Source organism: Heterocephalus glaber, unplaced genomic scaffold (assembly GCF_053883595.1).
Source record: "Heterocephalus glaber isolate CG9 unplaced genomic scaffold, H.glaber_assembly_v1.0 deba00001429, whole genome shotgun sequence".
In the NCBI taxonomy this organism is placed as follows: Eukaryota; Metazoa; Chordata; class Mammalia; order Rodentia; family Bathyergidae; genus Heterocephalus; species Heterocephalus glaber.
In genome coordinates this window covers 10,994,199-11,008,323 of record NW_028258294.1, presented here as the reverse complement: position 1 = coordinate 11,008,323, position 14,125 = coordinate 10,994,199, and the positions used below count along the sequence as shown (strand labels likewise).

Genomic DNA, 14,125 nt, shown 5'->3' with positions numbered 1-14,125 from the left:
TCATTAGCAACCTGATAACATAAAGGAGCATTACCAGGGTCCATTGCAATCTGGCCTAAGATCTACAGAGTTCAGAGCAGTTGACCTCAGTTTGAAAAACTGGGAATAGTAAGCCCCTCAATGTTTCTAATTCCCTTATTAAATTCATGCTTCAAGTAACTATGCCCCCAAAATGCCCCATTGTCAGATTTGATGGTCAAGGTTGGGCCTTCTCAAATGGAGTTAATAGCAGAAATTTCTCAAGGTGATAAAATTCAAATTTGAGTAGATCTCAAGAACCACTTCTGTACTTATTTTCACCTAATATTCATTGAGCAAAGAGATAGATACTGGGACACTATGAGGTTTAGTCCCTGTAGGGGAAAGAGCTTAGAGAGTATGTGAAGGAGTCAGTAGGTATAAGAAGGTACTCCAGTTCGAACAGTATCGTTAGAAGAATACAGAGTTCACCTTCTCTGAACTTTCCCTGCTCCCGAGTACTCTCCTTGGTAAGACCTTTTCTACCCCATGGTGAAAAACCCATTTGCTCTTACTTGAGCCCCAGCAAAGATAAAGAATGCTGAATGTCATTGTGAATGAGTTCTTATGGAAAATTGTCTACTTGTTTATTTTCTCTTCCTTCCATATGGTTCCACCATAAGGACCTGAGCTTTGTCTGCATGTTTACTGTTATATCCCCAGTGACCTTCAGGACAGTGTTTACTACCTGACAAAATATTTGTTGAATGACAGGAAATTCTTGAAGACTGTGAGCAAACTCCCCTCGGCTTTTTCTTTTCCGATTTACAGTGTCCTATCACTTCATTGTTCTCTGCAAAGAACTTATATTCCAATTTTAATCATGTTTTTCTTATGATTCAACAGTTTTGGCAGTTAGAAAGCAAAATACTAGCTAAAGCAAGACAAAACTGTTTTCTCTCCTGAATGGTGATAAACAGAAATAAGCTTGAGTCTCGGGTTCCTACTTTAACTTGCTCACTGCTTAAAGCCTATGCCCTATATGTTACACTTAATACAGGAAGTGAGATGTTACCTCTATAATTCAAAGAAGGTATAAACGGAATTTCAGGATGACAAGATTGGCAAAGTTGATGTGTAAATAATTGTGGTTAATAGCATATACCATATATGATTATAGAATTACTATAAAATAAAGGATTTTAACACAATTTTTAAAGAGGAATCAAGATCAGTATGACTAATTTCCAAAAGTGCTATAAAATGCTTTAAATTACTTTTATGAAACAATGAAAAATAAGTGTGAATTCCATTAGTCATACTACAGGAATGATGGCAAAATAAAATGCTTTCAAATAAAGCAAGGAAGATACATTAATAAAGGTATTAACTTTGGCATTGAGAGGAGTGTATTTGTTGATGATCTGTATCACTGAGAGGAGTGTATCTGTTAAGAAAAGGATAAATACAGAAAAGCATAAGAAACAAATGGCTTTTTATTAGAAACTTTTAAAATGGCATCCAAATTTCTGAGGATTTTGTTTACATATGGACTGTGATAAATAGTGAAACGCAAAAAATACTTCAGGCAAGGTGTTTTTTTGTTTGCCTATTTGTTTGTTTTTTGAGATGGGGTCTCACTATGTAGTTCAGGCTGGCCTTGAACTCAGCAATCCTGCCTCAGCCTCCCAAGTGCTGGAATTACAAGCATGTGCCACCACATGCCCTGGAAACTCAAATAGTTATGTGCCCATGTGGAAATAAAGAGAAACCTTAAGGTTAATTTCACTGGTTTGCTTTACAGATTGAGAATCAGAAACCAAAGCTGGCTACATTACTATGAAGTAGTTACCTTAATATGACATCAAACCTGTTCTTCCTCCAGTAAAAGAATGGTATTGTTTTACCCAAAGAGATTTGCCTGTTTATCTGTGTGGGATAGTGAATGCTAAACTTCCCCAGTGTGCTGACACACAAAAGAGCAGCAAGGACTTGAAATCTAGGATGGTGCCACTCCAAGCTGGTGGCCATTTCAGCTTCCTGCTAAGAGTATCCTGAAACACTTCCATCTCGGTACATCCAGTAAGATCTTTAAACAGCAAAGAAGAATGTGGGAGTAGCAACTAAAAGCAATAATAAAATACTTCCTCTTCTTCTTAGAGCACCATAAAGCTGACTCAATAAGGTCAAATGGCACATTTCAACAGGTAAGTTTAAATAAATGAGCTTTCCTTTAGGTTCACTGAGTTTCTCGTACAGCTCTGTCTTTAAGATTAAACTCAGAGTTTGAAGGAAAGATAGTTAACATTATTTTTAAAAATCACAGACATACAGTCTTTTTAATCCCATGTTCCAGAAAGGAAAAAAGAAAAGATGATGGAAGGAAAGGAAAAATACAGGGACAGAAAAAAAGATAAACAAGCAGGCACAGAAAAGGGGAAAAAAAGAAGAAGAAAAGGTCAGAAAACCAGTCTTTTTATAACCTCATCTCAAAAGTTTTGGCCTGTACTCTTTGGGTATTTTAACCATTAGAAATGCATCACTAGATGCAGACCAAACTCCAGGAAGGAAGATTACCTGACAGCATGGATACCTAGAGGCAGGGATCAATGGGAATCAAGCATACTGCTTTTTACTGAAGAGTAAGAAACAGAAAAATATGGATATAAAGCATCTGTATTTAATAGGAGCTTCATAAATAACAAATATTAGTGAACTACAGCTTCTGGCAAAGAATCTTATTTATGCCATAGATTTGTACCTCCCAAAGAAGGCTTGGTAAACCTTAAGGTACCTAACATTATCTAAAAGCATAAACTGATCATCAAGATAGCTGTGGGTGGATGTTTCTGTTAATGGGATAGAGCCTTCTAAAATGTTTACTTAACCTTATGAGAACAAGAAAAATCATAGGATAGGGGCAGGTGTTCCTAGTTGCTAGGAGAGCAAAATCCCTATAGAGATTAGTCATTTTGAAGGTAATACTTAATAGTAGCATTTATTTTTAACTATAGTATTAGTGAAAACAATCAGCTAGACAGTGTTGAGACCAGAGGCAGCGTGCAGCACTTGTATTTTACTGAAATAACATAAAAGAAGACTTCATTTGTGATGAAGGAAAATCATTCGTGAGTTGTAATTCTCCAATATTCTAAGCTTCTCCTAGGAGTTTGCTTAAATTCTGTGATCTACATATGAAACAATATGTATTCCTGTGATTGACCTGTATTGACAATACTTATCATATGTTGAGGTTATTGGTCTAATGACAGTTTCCCTGACTAAAACACACACCTCCTTTTGAGTCCAGAGTCCTTGCCTTACTTTTATTTATATCCCGCACTTCTAGCACAGTGTCTGCAAATAGGAGACACTCAAGAAATATTTGTTAAATGTTGTCGAATAACCCGTTTCTTTCCCTTTGAAAAATAATTCAGAATAAGATGTTTAGCACTCATGATCTAATAGGGCATTCTCAGTTTCAGTATATTAGGTGTGACTCAGTAACTTTTAAAAATATTAATTTAGGGGCTGGGGATTCAGCTCCGTGGTTCCGCTGCCTGCCTCACAAGCGCTAGGTCCTGAGTTTGACCCCAGATACCAAAAAAAAAAAAATTAATTCAAAGATCTCAAAATGTATCAGTCATAAAAATCTAACTTTTAAAAATTATCATTTTTGTGCTTATTCCAGAGATTTTTTTTTTTTTTTTGCCTTTTGAGTCAGGGTCTCGATATTGAACTGTGTCATCTAGGCTGGCCTCCAACAGCTAGGATTACAGGCATGTGGCGCCACCAAACCCAGCTGTAAAAATCTAATTTTTGCTGGGGATTTAGCTCAGTGGTTTCGCCTTCTGCTGCACAAGCCCAAGGACCCGAGTTCGATCCCCAGTACAAAAAAAAAAATTTAATTTTTAAAATCTTACCTGAAATAGTTTTATAGTAATTCTACAGGAAATGAATAATTATACATTAAATGAACCAATTCTTTTACATAAATTTCCTTTAAAAGCATTGGCAATTGTGGATATACCAAATAGATTTCTTTAAAGGTAGATATTGCATAAAGCATGCTGATGAGGAATTTAAAAAAGCAACAAATGTGATTTTTTTTTCCTAAAATGAGAAAAGAAGCATTCATGGGGCAGTTCTGTTTCCACTAGAATTTTGGTTTACTCCTTGTTGAGTTCCTGACTCTCCCTGTCAGTGAGTTCACACTCCTTGATTTCACTCCCCATTTGCTGGCAGGAGCTGTAGTCCAAGCTGGAACAAAGGTTTCTTCTCAGCAAAGTGGCACAGAATGGTGCATTTTAAACTGTTCCCTCCTTCCTTGTGCATATATCCCTCCTTTATCCTACCTCTTTTGTTGTTCATTAATCCTTATCTTCCCCCTATTTTCCTCATGTCTCCTCCCTTCCTTTTATCTAATCTTCCCAAGTTCTCCTCACTTTGTGCTTGTTGACCCTTATCTCCTGTTTTCTCATCACTTCCCATCCATACTCACCATCTGCTCCATTTTAAAATGCACTTTTCTTTTTAATTACTTATTCATTATTGAATCTTCTTTTCTTGCCAATCCTCTTACTCTTAGCTAGCCATGCTAATTTTTCAGTCTATACTTAAATGAGCGTATCAGCAGAGGGGAGTGTATGAGGAGGGCAGGTAGAGTGTCTTCAGTGTTTATTCCAACTTCATATCCACCCGCCCAAACCCACATTCTTTTTAAAAAGAGTCTTGCTTTGTAGTCCAGGCTGGCCCTGAACTTGCTATGTAGCCCAGGTTGGCCTCAAACTCATGATCCTCCTGCCTCAGCCTCCTAAGTGTTGGGATTACTGATGCCACCACAGTTGACTATATTTTCCCTTCAACAATTCCCAGCATCTGCTGTAAAGAAAGTTTGCCTCCTTTGCTCTCTGCCTAGCATGATGTTCTTAGTCTTTATTCTACCTCTCTCCTAAATGTCATTACTTAATTTGGTGGAGCTGAAGACAGTATACAAAGGGCATCAGAGCACTTAGCAAATAAACTGGAGTGAGAGAAATGACTTGCAATACTTATGCCCTTGGAGATGAGTCACCAGGTTAGAGTAAAAAAGCCAGGCAAGAAAAAGCAAGAGGACAAACTGAATTGGACCTGGTGCAACTCACAAGAGGCAGCTATCACATTTCAGTTACCAGTCCAGAACCAATGTAGTCCAGAGACCACCTCCACCAAGAAGGGGCCCATGGAGCATAGAAGAACAACGTATCAGTACATGGCGGTACACACTGGAGCCATACTTGGAGTATAAACAGGGAGACATTTTCTGTTTCATTACTTTAATTATTTTGTCAAAATAAACTGAGCATGTGTACATGGACTTGGTCTGTGAAAAGAGTGTTGGCATAAAAATCCCTGAAAACACTTCAAGATTGACTTGAAATGCAGTTCTTCACCAAACTAATTACCAAGGACTTGGCTTCTCTTCCTTGATATCTGGGGCATGTTATATGTGCATGCTTTATAAATATATATATATATATATATATTCAGATTCTCCCTCTCTGATGCCTAGTTTTCTGCCAGTTACTGCTCCTATATATGAACTCCAGACTGTAAAAGGTGCACACTGGCAGGAAAATTAGCTCTTAAAGCCCTAGGGTGCCAATTAGTAGAATGACAGTAAGTGGAACTAGAAGGTCCCTAGAGTTTACTTTGTCCAACCTCCTCATTTTGCACTTAAAAGTGACAGAAGCTCAAAGAGGTTGTGATTTGTGCAAGCACAGCTAGCTCTGCACTACTACTGTAACCTTAGGCAAATCCTTCACTGAGTCTGGATCTTGGCTATTCCCTCTATGCAAGGGACTAGGGAAATCACAGCTAGCATTTCTAAGTGCTTCCCATATGCCAGGCACTACACTAAGTACTTTAAGTATTTTATCTCATCCTTTCAACATCTCATAAATTATATATGTTTACCTTCAATTAAAGGTGAGACTATCAAAACACAAAAAGCTCAAATAACTTTCCCAAGATCAAATAAGTAGGAAATGTTGCAAAGCTGATCTAGGCACCTGTGAGTACCTGCCTCCAAACTTTTTAAATTTCAATCCTTAAATCCATTCTTAAAAACCTCTATCATAATACATTTAAAAAATCTATAGTTTATTTCCCGAATTCCTTACATCACCAAGAGTCCATAGCAGAGTTGGCAAACTATGGCCCATGGGCCAAATCCAGTCACCCATTTATGTATTGTCTGTGGCTGCTTTAGCACTCCAATAGCAGAGTTGAACAGTGGCAACAAAGACTGGTTGGCCTGCAGAACTTGACATATTTATTCTCTGTCCCTGTATGGAAAATGTTTCCAGAGACCTAGTCTACAGCCTTGGCAATTTAGAGCATCTTGTAATGGCATAACACTTTACAATATACAAAGCACCTTGGCATACACCATCACACTTAATCCTGGTTTTTTAGGGACACTCATGCATTATAAAGAAGGAAGCTAAAACTCAAGAGAGTTTAAATCCAATTCGTGTAATTAAGGCCACAGGAGCATAATGTGGTAGAGCCACATACTCAGGTTGTGACTCCAAACTGCTAGCTTTTTTCATGCAGCCACCTTGTCTCCTCTGCTGCCTTCCTTTTACTGTCAGGGAAGGTTTGGAAACTAGAAAGAATCTATGAATACTGCAAGCAAGTTGGACTGTCAAGTGCACTTATGTAATAAGTCATCCAGTACTAAAAATAGTAACTTAAATTTGTAATAAATCTGAAAAAAAGTTTATGTTTTAAAAGAGGGCATGACAATTATAGAATATGCATTTTTAAATATAAATGATACACTCATATCTTATGCAATAGATACAATTCTATCTTGTGCTAAATAGTTAACAAATAATGGTTAGATTTAAATGGACTTAATACTAAAAGAACATCGGCAATAGATATGAATTTTACAATATAGATTTACCAAGACCACAAAAAATTTTTTCAAAGAAGGTATAGATGCTTCTTCCTACTCTGCAAATTCAAAAGAAATCTAAATAGTAATTATTATTCTTGAAATATGGCTTTAAGGACTTATTTGAAATACACAATATGAGGCATCTTCGTTTTTATTTCAGATTTATTTTGTAACATACCTTGAGATTTCATTTCTGACATAAAATTTGGTATGAGGGCACCGTGAAATCACTGCAAGAAGGAATATATATTGTACTTGTAATAAACATTTGATCTGATATATATATCATACATATGAAAGTATAGGATATATCATGGAGTATGATATACATTATGTAATGTGATGAAATACATCATACATATAGAGGTATAGATATTCAGATGGGTACCCACTGTTAGGCATCTTTGCTTATTTTCTGAAATGAGAGAATCCAAGCATCTGGTTTTAAGTGAGCTTTTCAAGTATGTGTACAACTAATGTGCATACAGGTAAAATTTGCTTTCTATGACTCAGCCAATTGTATTAATCAAATACGAATTACTTTTTTATAAAACTGTATAAAACTAATTAATCTTGAACCCTGGTCATAAGTTCCTTTTGATTAATACTATTCACTGAGGGTCCTTATTTTGACAGAGAACTCTGATTATTTGAGGCTTTAAATCAAATGGCTTTTAATCACTGATTTATGGTCTGTAGCACTGAGAATGCCACTGTAATCAAATGGGTTGTGCCAACTGTTTTATCAAAGTCACTATTCACTTTTGGCAGTGATGGATTTTAAGAGCCCTAAAGAGAAGAATGTTGCCTGATACATTTTTTTTTATCTTCCCCAAGGCCTTAAGCCCAGTGTTTAGCAATGTGTAGTCACCCGCTAACACCTGCTGAATATGCTGGTCACTCAACAACCTATAAAGACAATGAGTGTATTTCCTAGCTTGATCCTGCAGCACAGTCTCAAGGATGTTAGAAATGTGAGGGTCTGCTCTTCAACTCTACAGACTAGCAAGGAAAACTCCTGGACCCAAATGAGGCCTGCAGAGTTTCCCTTTAACAAAAGAGTAAGCTAATTGTAGGCACTAGTTTTAGTTCCACTCCCTAGGATCTAAAGACTTAACTAAAAACTGACAGAAACAAAAACTATCCTTAATGGACACCATGAAACTTTTTTCCTTTTGCATGGCTCCATAATGCAGTACCATCTCTGTCACTGTTCTGCACAGGTAATGCCAGCACCTCTGAAGGGCTGACATTCCAGTTGAAATTTTGGGTCCAATAAGACATGAAATAAATAATTTTGTAGAAAGTGACACTGGCTCTCTTCCGTTTGTAAACACAGGCTGCTTTGCTGGGAAGAGGGGGAGAAGAAGGTTGCTTGTGCTTTATTTTCACATTTATACTTTTCATGTTTTAAAAATCCAGTTTATAGGAAAATATAAAGACAGAAGAAATAAATTAGATGATTATTCACATTGTAAAGAGATTTTCCACAGGGTTCCATTAAAAAATACTGAACTCCCTTAGGGCACTGAATTTAGGATGTGATTTAGATGCAGCTTTTCAGGAATACATTTCTTGTATAAAGTGAGGTACACCCATATATTCATCTTAATTCTCCTCCAAGGACAATCCAGCACTTGTTCCCATTCAAAGGGAAAGAACAAACAGTCCTTATTAAGGAAGTCAGTGGCTTCATAAACTGTACTCCTCACCTTTCCCAAGAGCAGAGGCTTTGAGGAATCCAACCAACAAAGAAAAACACCCAGGGCTGGAGATTTAGCTCAGTGGTGCTGCCACCTGCCTTGCAAGAGCAAGGACCTGAGTTTGATCCCCGGTACCAAAAAAATAAAAAGACCCACATGGGGACACAGTCCTTCCACTATCTCACACCAACGCTCTTTCTAAACGCCAGGGGTCTGCTTCACCTTGGTTCAAGCAAATATGAGTCGAGGAGCAGCATGTACGAGATTCAGAGTCTACATAGGCTACAAATATGGCCTGTGGTAGAGGAGGAAATTCAAAGAAAGCTTCTTCCCAAAGACTTTTTGTACAGATCTATACTGGGTAAGGAAAGGCTCCTAGACGCCCACCTACAACAGAGGGGGCACAACTGCTAGTTGTTTGAAAGACCAAGAGCATCAAGGATCCTTTCGCTAATTAATATTAATTGGTAAATCACCCTAATCCCAGAGAGCAAAAATAGGCGATTGGGGAACTTAGTCCCACAAATTGGAGGCAGTCAAGGAGAATATCCAGTAGAGGATCAAAATGGTCACATTCTAGGTGGCTTCACCGCTCAAACCAGCTGGCCAAGTTGCGAATGCTCTTGGGCTGGTCCCCAGCAGTCTGCACTGCCTGGCAGGCCCTGCACCAAGGCTCGTCCCAGAAGGAGGTGATGTGCACCGCGTACCTCCGGCGCCAGTGGAAGTAGCGGCGGTAGACTGCCAGGTTTCGGTCGAGGAAAAGCAGGTAGGCAGCGAGGGAAGAGGCACTAGGGAAGTCGTCCACGTGGATGAAGGAGTCACGGGGCACAAAGCGCTCGTAGTTGGCACGGTTTGGGCCTAGAACCACCGGCACCGCCCCAGCCAGCAACGAGTTGCGCCAGAGCTTTTCAGTAATATAATCCAGGTGCTGAGAGTTCTCGAAAGCCAGGTAGAACTTGTAGCGGGCCACGGTGTGCAGAAGCCCGCTGTCGGGCACCGGCCGCCCAGGCCCGCCCCGGCCGAACACGTCGACCGGCAGGTGCTGGCTCAGCTGGTGGTAGTAGCGGACCCTGGCCTGGCGCTCATCCCAGTGGCTCACCACCCAGGCCACCAGTCCTCGTTTCCGGGGCAGCGGCGGGACCAGGCCCATGGGCTGGTCGCCTGAGTGTCTCCTGGGATAAAGGTAGCCGTAGGGCACGAAGATATCAGAGTCGGCCCGGTATGAGAGCGTCCAGTTGAAGAGGTTCCCAGTCAGGGCCCGCAGCCCCGGAGAATGAGAGGGTGACTCGAAGTTCATCCACACCCAGCGCTGGCCCGGGGGCCTGGGGCCGGAGATCGCCGCCTCCTCCGGGTCGTCTAACACGCGCAGCTGCAGCTCCTCCGCCCGGCGCACCTGGGCACCCCAAGGCGGGGGCCAGTCGGGGGGTCCCCACACCAGGTCGCGGTGGTGGAAAAGCACCGCTTGAGCCTCTCCGTAGGCCGCGCGGTCGGTAAGCAGGCGGCACCCGCTAATATTGAAGCGCAGCCAGCAGTCGGGGGGCGGCCTCAAGGCCCGGCCGCGACCCCCGAAGGGCTCCCACCACAGCAGCACACCCACCGGCCGGCGCGGAGGGGCCGAGGGCGCCCAGGGAAGCGGCGGCAGCTGTCCCCAGCAGACGTAGGCAGCCAGCGCCGTGCACATGAGCCCAGCGGCAGCCAGCGCCGAGGCGTTCCGGGGCAGCCCCCGGCCTCTGAGCCACCCGCCGGCCAAGAGTCTCCACTGCCTCCCCATGGAGCGCGCGGGCACAGCCGCAGCCGCTCGCAGAGCGTCTGCGGGCGGGGAAAGGCGGCTTCGGCTCTCATGCTGTCTGGGAGGCTCGGGCCGGCTCGGCCGGTCGCCGCTGGCCGGGGAGCGGGAGGGGGCGGTCCCGGAATCCACAGGCGCTCCGGCCCGGCTCCCCTCCTCCGGAGCCCCGGGCGGAGCTCGCCGCCAGGGCGAGGTGAGAGGGCCGGACAGCCCACCCGGGCACCGCCCTGTCCCTCCCCTCCACAGTGCCCCCAGCCCTGCGGGCCTGGCCCCGAGCGTTTCCTGCTGCGCCTCCGCCCATTCCCCACCGCATCCAGTGCTCCGGGGCTCCTCGACTGCGCCCCACAGGCGCCTCATCCACTACTTGAGAACCCTCCTCTGAGGACCCCAAGCCTCTCCGCACACCCACCGTCCTGGCCTTGGTCCTGGACCTCCCTCTCCTCGGCGGTCTGGCTCTTGCTCTTGGAACCCTTGGATTCCAGAGTTAGGGCCCGGTCCGTTCCTGGGCACGTGCGGGGGCTTGAGACCCTCCAAGGGTCTCTTGAGACCCACGCAGGCATGGACAGAAAGCGTTCCAGGGACCGGTCGGAGCAGCTCAGCGGGACTGCAGATCGGATTCTTCTTCCTTCCGCAGGCCCGGATACCAGCCCGCGACGCCCGCCGGAGGGAGGGAGGAAAGAGGGGAGGGAGCCCTAGAGGCCGCTGGAAAGCGAGGGCAGAAGTGCAGCCCTTGCGTGGTGGTCCTGACCACGTGGTCTGCGGAAACCTGCGGGCCTTGCAGTCAGCCCTTGCAGCTGGGCCCGCAGAGGTTATGCATTGAGTGAAACTAAGTTTTCAATGAGACTAGCCATAAGGGCAATTCCCTTTGCCTATACTGGACCTGCAGCAGAAGGTAGAGACCAACAGAATGTTATCAGAGTAATCCAAACCTGAGCAACCCGTTCTTTCCTATACTCTACATCCAATTTCTGACTGCTGATAAGTCTTGTTCTTAATCCTGAGGATTTACTCACAAACCAAATTTAAAATACCTCCCCCAAGGCCACTATCTTTAAGGAACTTACTGCCTATTCCCTGAGATGAGTGAATGAACATCCCTATTAATTTTACTAAGTTCTCAAGAAACAATTTCTGTACTCATGAAGGTTATGCAAAATACTTGAAACTGTAAAATATTGACAAGATAAACATCATTGCATCAAAATTTAGTTTACCCTTTACCCTGTGGCTGTGTTACAGTGGCCTTTTCAGGTTTGTCAAAGAGGCAGCAATCAGGTGATTAAATCTACAATCACATGTTGTTACTCACCTTCCATTGCACATAATTCTAAATAGGCCTAGGGCAGGGCTACTGACCTAAGGAGCAGAGAAAGTTTTGAGAAAAATCTGAGTAGATCACAGTTCTGCATCCTGGAATTGCTGCCTAGAGTGTGATATAAATTACAGATGTTGGGGAAGAAACAGCTGGGAAGGGAACCTGCCAAGTGTTTTTGACCTAATTGATACAGAAAATAAACTTAGGTTTACCATTTGGATTTATTTATATTTGTTTTATTTTTAAATTTCTAACATACATAAAAATTGCACATATATAGGAGGTGCTGTGTTATGTTTTGATACATGTGTATATAGTATGTAATGTTCAGATCAGGGTAAACACATCAATCACCTCAAACATCACTTCTTTATGGGGAAGGCATTCAGAATATTTTCTTCTAACACGCACACACACACACATATGTATGTATATATATATATATATATATATATATATATACCATCAGGATTTATTATCAAGGACATTTTTATTAACAATCAAAAACAGAGTGTAAATACTTCTGTACAAGTTGTTTTGGGTGGCTCTGCCTACCAACCCTCAGAAGCAAATTGAGTGCTCTGGTTGTGCCCATCAACTATTAACTTTTTCTCCTGCACAGAAAATCCTTTATAATGTCTCTGTTTTGTTTTGTTCTGATTTGACAAATAGAAATTTAGATTTTTAAATTAAAAGCTAGATATTTCAGGGCCGAGGATTTAGCTCAGTGGTGCCGCTGCCTGCCTCGCAAGGGCAAGGTCCTGAGTTCCATCATCAATACTAAAAATAAAAAATAAAGAAAAAAAAAGCTAGATATTTCAGAGAGTTTCCACTCTGCTATTTTTAATTTTTTAAAAAAGCTATAAATACAAAAATAACTTGTTTCAACCAAAAAGAAAGAAAGAAAGAAAGAGTGTATTGGCTTTCCCTTTATGCAATTCAAAAAATCTGTACATTTATGCACATATTCCTCTCCTACCTCAGTTAAATAAGTCATCAAAGCTAAAGCCTAAGATTGTGTATGCGCATGGTAGATAGGCATTTGGTGTATGTTAACCTGCTCTTTTGCCTGCTTTCTTTCCCCACTCCTAATTTTCCCTTAAATCCTCCACATGTTCAGCAAAATCAACTTTTACCTGGAAAATGCTTTAGATCTCATGAATATCAATTCCCATTGTGCCCACTTATCTTGTTATGGATCAGGACCACAAACTGCCCCTACATAAGTCTCATCTCCGTGTCAGGCCAGGAGGAACTGGGGAGAAGAGTGTGCCTGGATCACTGGAAACCAGTCACAGTTTCTTCACTAAGTGCTGACTGACGGTCCTACTTAGTGATTTACTCACTAAGCAATGGATGAATCTTTTTGAAAGAGAGTCAAGGATGGGGAGAAAGAGGAGGAAAAGAGTGCTGGTGAAGCAATGATCCCAGGTGTTCTCATTTATCCACTGAACAAATTGGGAAACTGAGATAACAATTATTTCGACTTTCAAAAATCTATGAAAAGGGGCCAGGGATTTAGCTCAGTGGCACTGTCCCTGCCTTGTAAGCACAAAGTCCTTAGTTTGATCCCTGGCACCAAAAAAAAAAAAAGAAGAAATCTAGGGGGAAAAAAAAGACAGTGAGAAGGGAAGGAATCATGGAAGACTAAGAAGATAGCCTCTGAAGTAATTAGGAATAATTAAAATGGGAGAGGAAGAAAGCTGAGTGCTCATCTACACAGACGGAGCAGCACTGCAAAGGCTAGGACGGTAGGTTAGGACTTACTAGGGTACAGTTTGGCTAAGGAGTTGGAATTTTATTCTAAAAGTTGTAGAGTGTCCTTGGAAGGTTTAGTAAAGCAAGAGGGCAATATGATGAGGTCCATCTTTTTAAATAAAGGATTTTTATCATGTGAGGTGGTGCTATACTGGGGACAGGGGGAGGGCTTCTGACATTTCTGTCATATTTATTAAGGTAGGCACTGGTTAATGGGTGTGATTTGCTAAGGAGATTCATCAAGCTATATGCTTATATGTGTGCTTTTCTATATATTATACATACTTCTGTAAAAAATTTCTAAGAAAAAATCATGCCGTCATCAGTAAAGGGTAAGTTGGGTAAAACCAGGGTAAGACTGGGGGTATTTAGTTCAGTTGGAAAACAATTGCTATAATTCAGATGTGAAATGAAAAGGAGCTTGAACTATGATGGTAGCTGTGAGGATGAGGAAGTAAATTGAAGAAGAATAAATTCAGAGGTATGTAGAAAGGCCAATACCTTCCTTTAAGACACCTTTCTGGACACCCACATACACACATCCAGGGTAGTTTACATGGCCACCCTGAGTGCTTCCAAATATATACACTTTTCAGAATAGCATGGGTCAAGAATTGTAACTCTTTCATTCATGACTTCATCCATAGCACTGAACAAGG

At 41.9% G+C, this 14,125-nt stretch overlaps 1 protein-coding gene across 1 annotated transcript; it reads right to left on the bottom strand.

Annotated features, from left to right (window-relative positions):
- Positions 1-1,436: 1,436 nt before the first annotated feature.
- On the bottom strand, positions 1,437-11,083 carry Fut4 (fucosyltransferase 4). The gene is given in 3 exon segments (XM_013069643.3): positions 1,437-10,534; positions 10,536-10,660; positions 10,663-11,083. Coding segments are annotated over 3 exon segments (1,554 nt in total). The 5' UTR covers positions 10,751-11,083; the 3' UTR covers positions 1,437-9,193.
- Between the last annotated feature and the right edge of the window lie 3,042 nt (positions 11,084-14,125).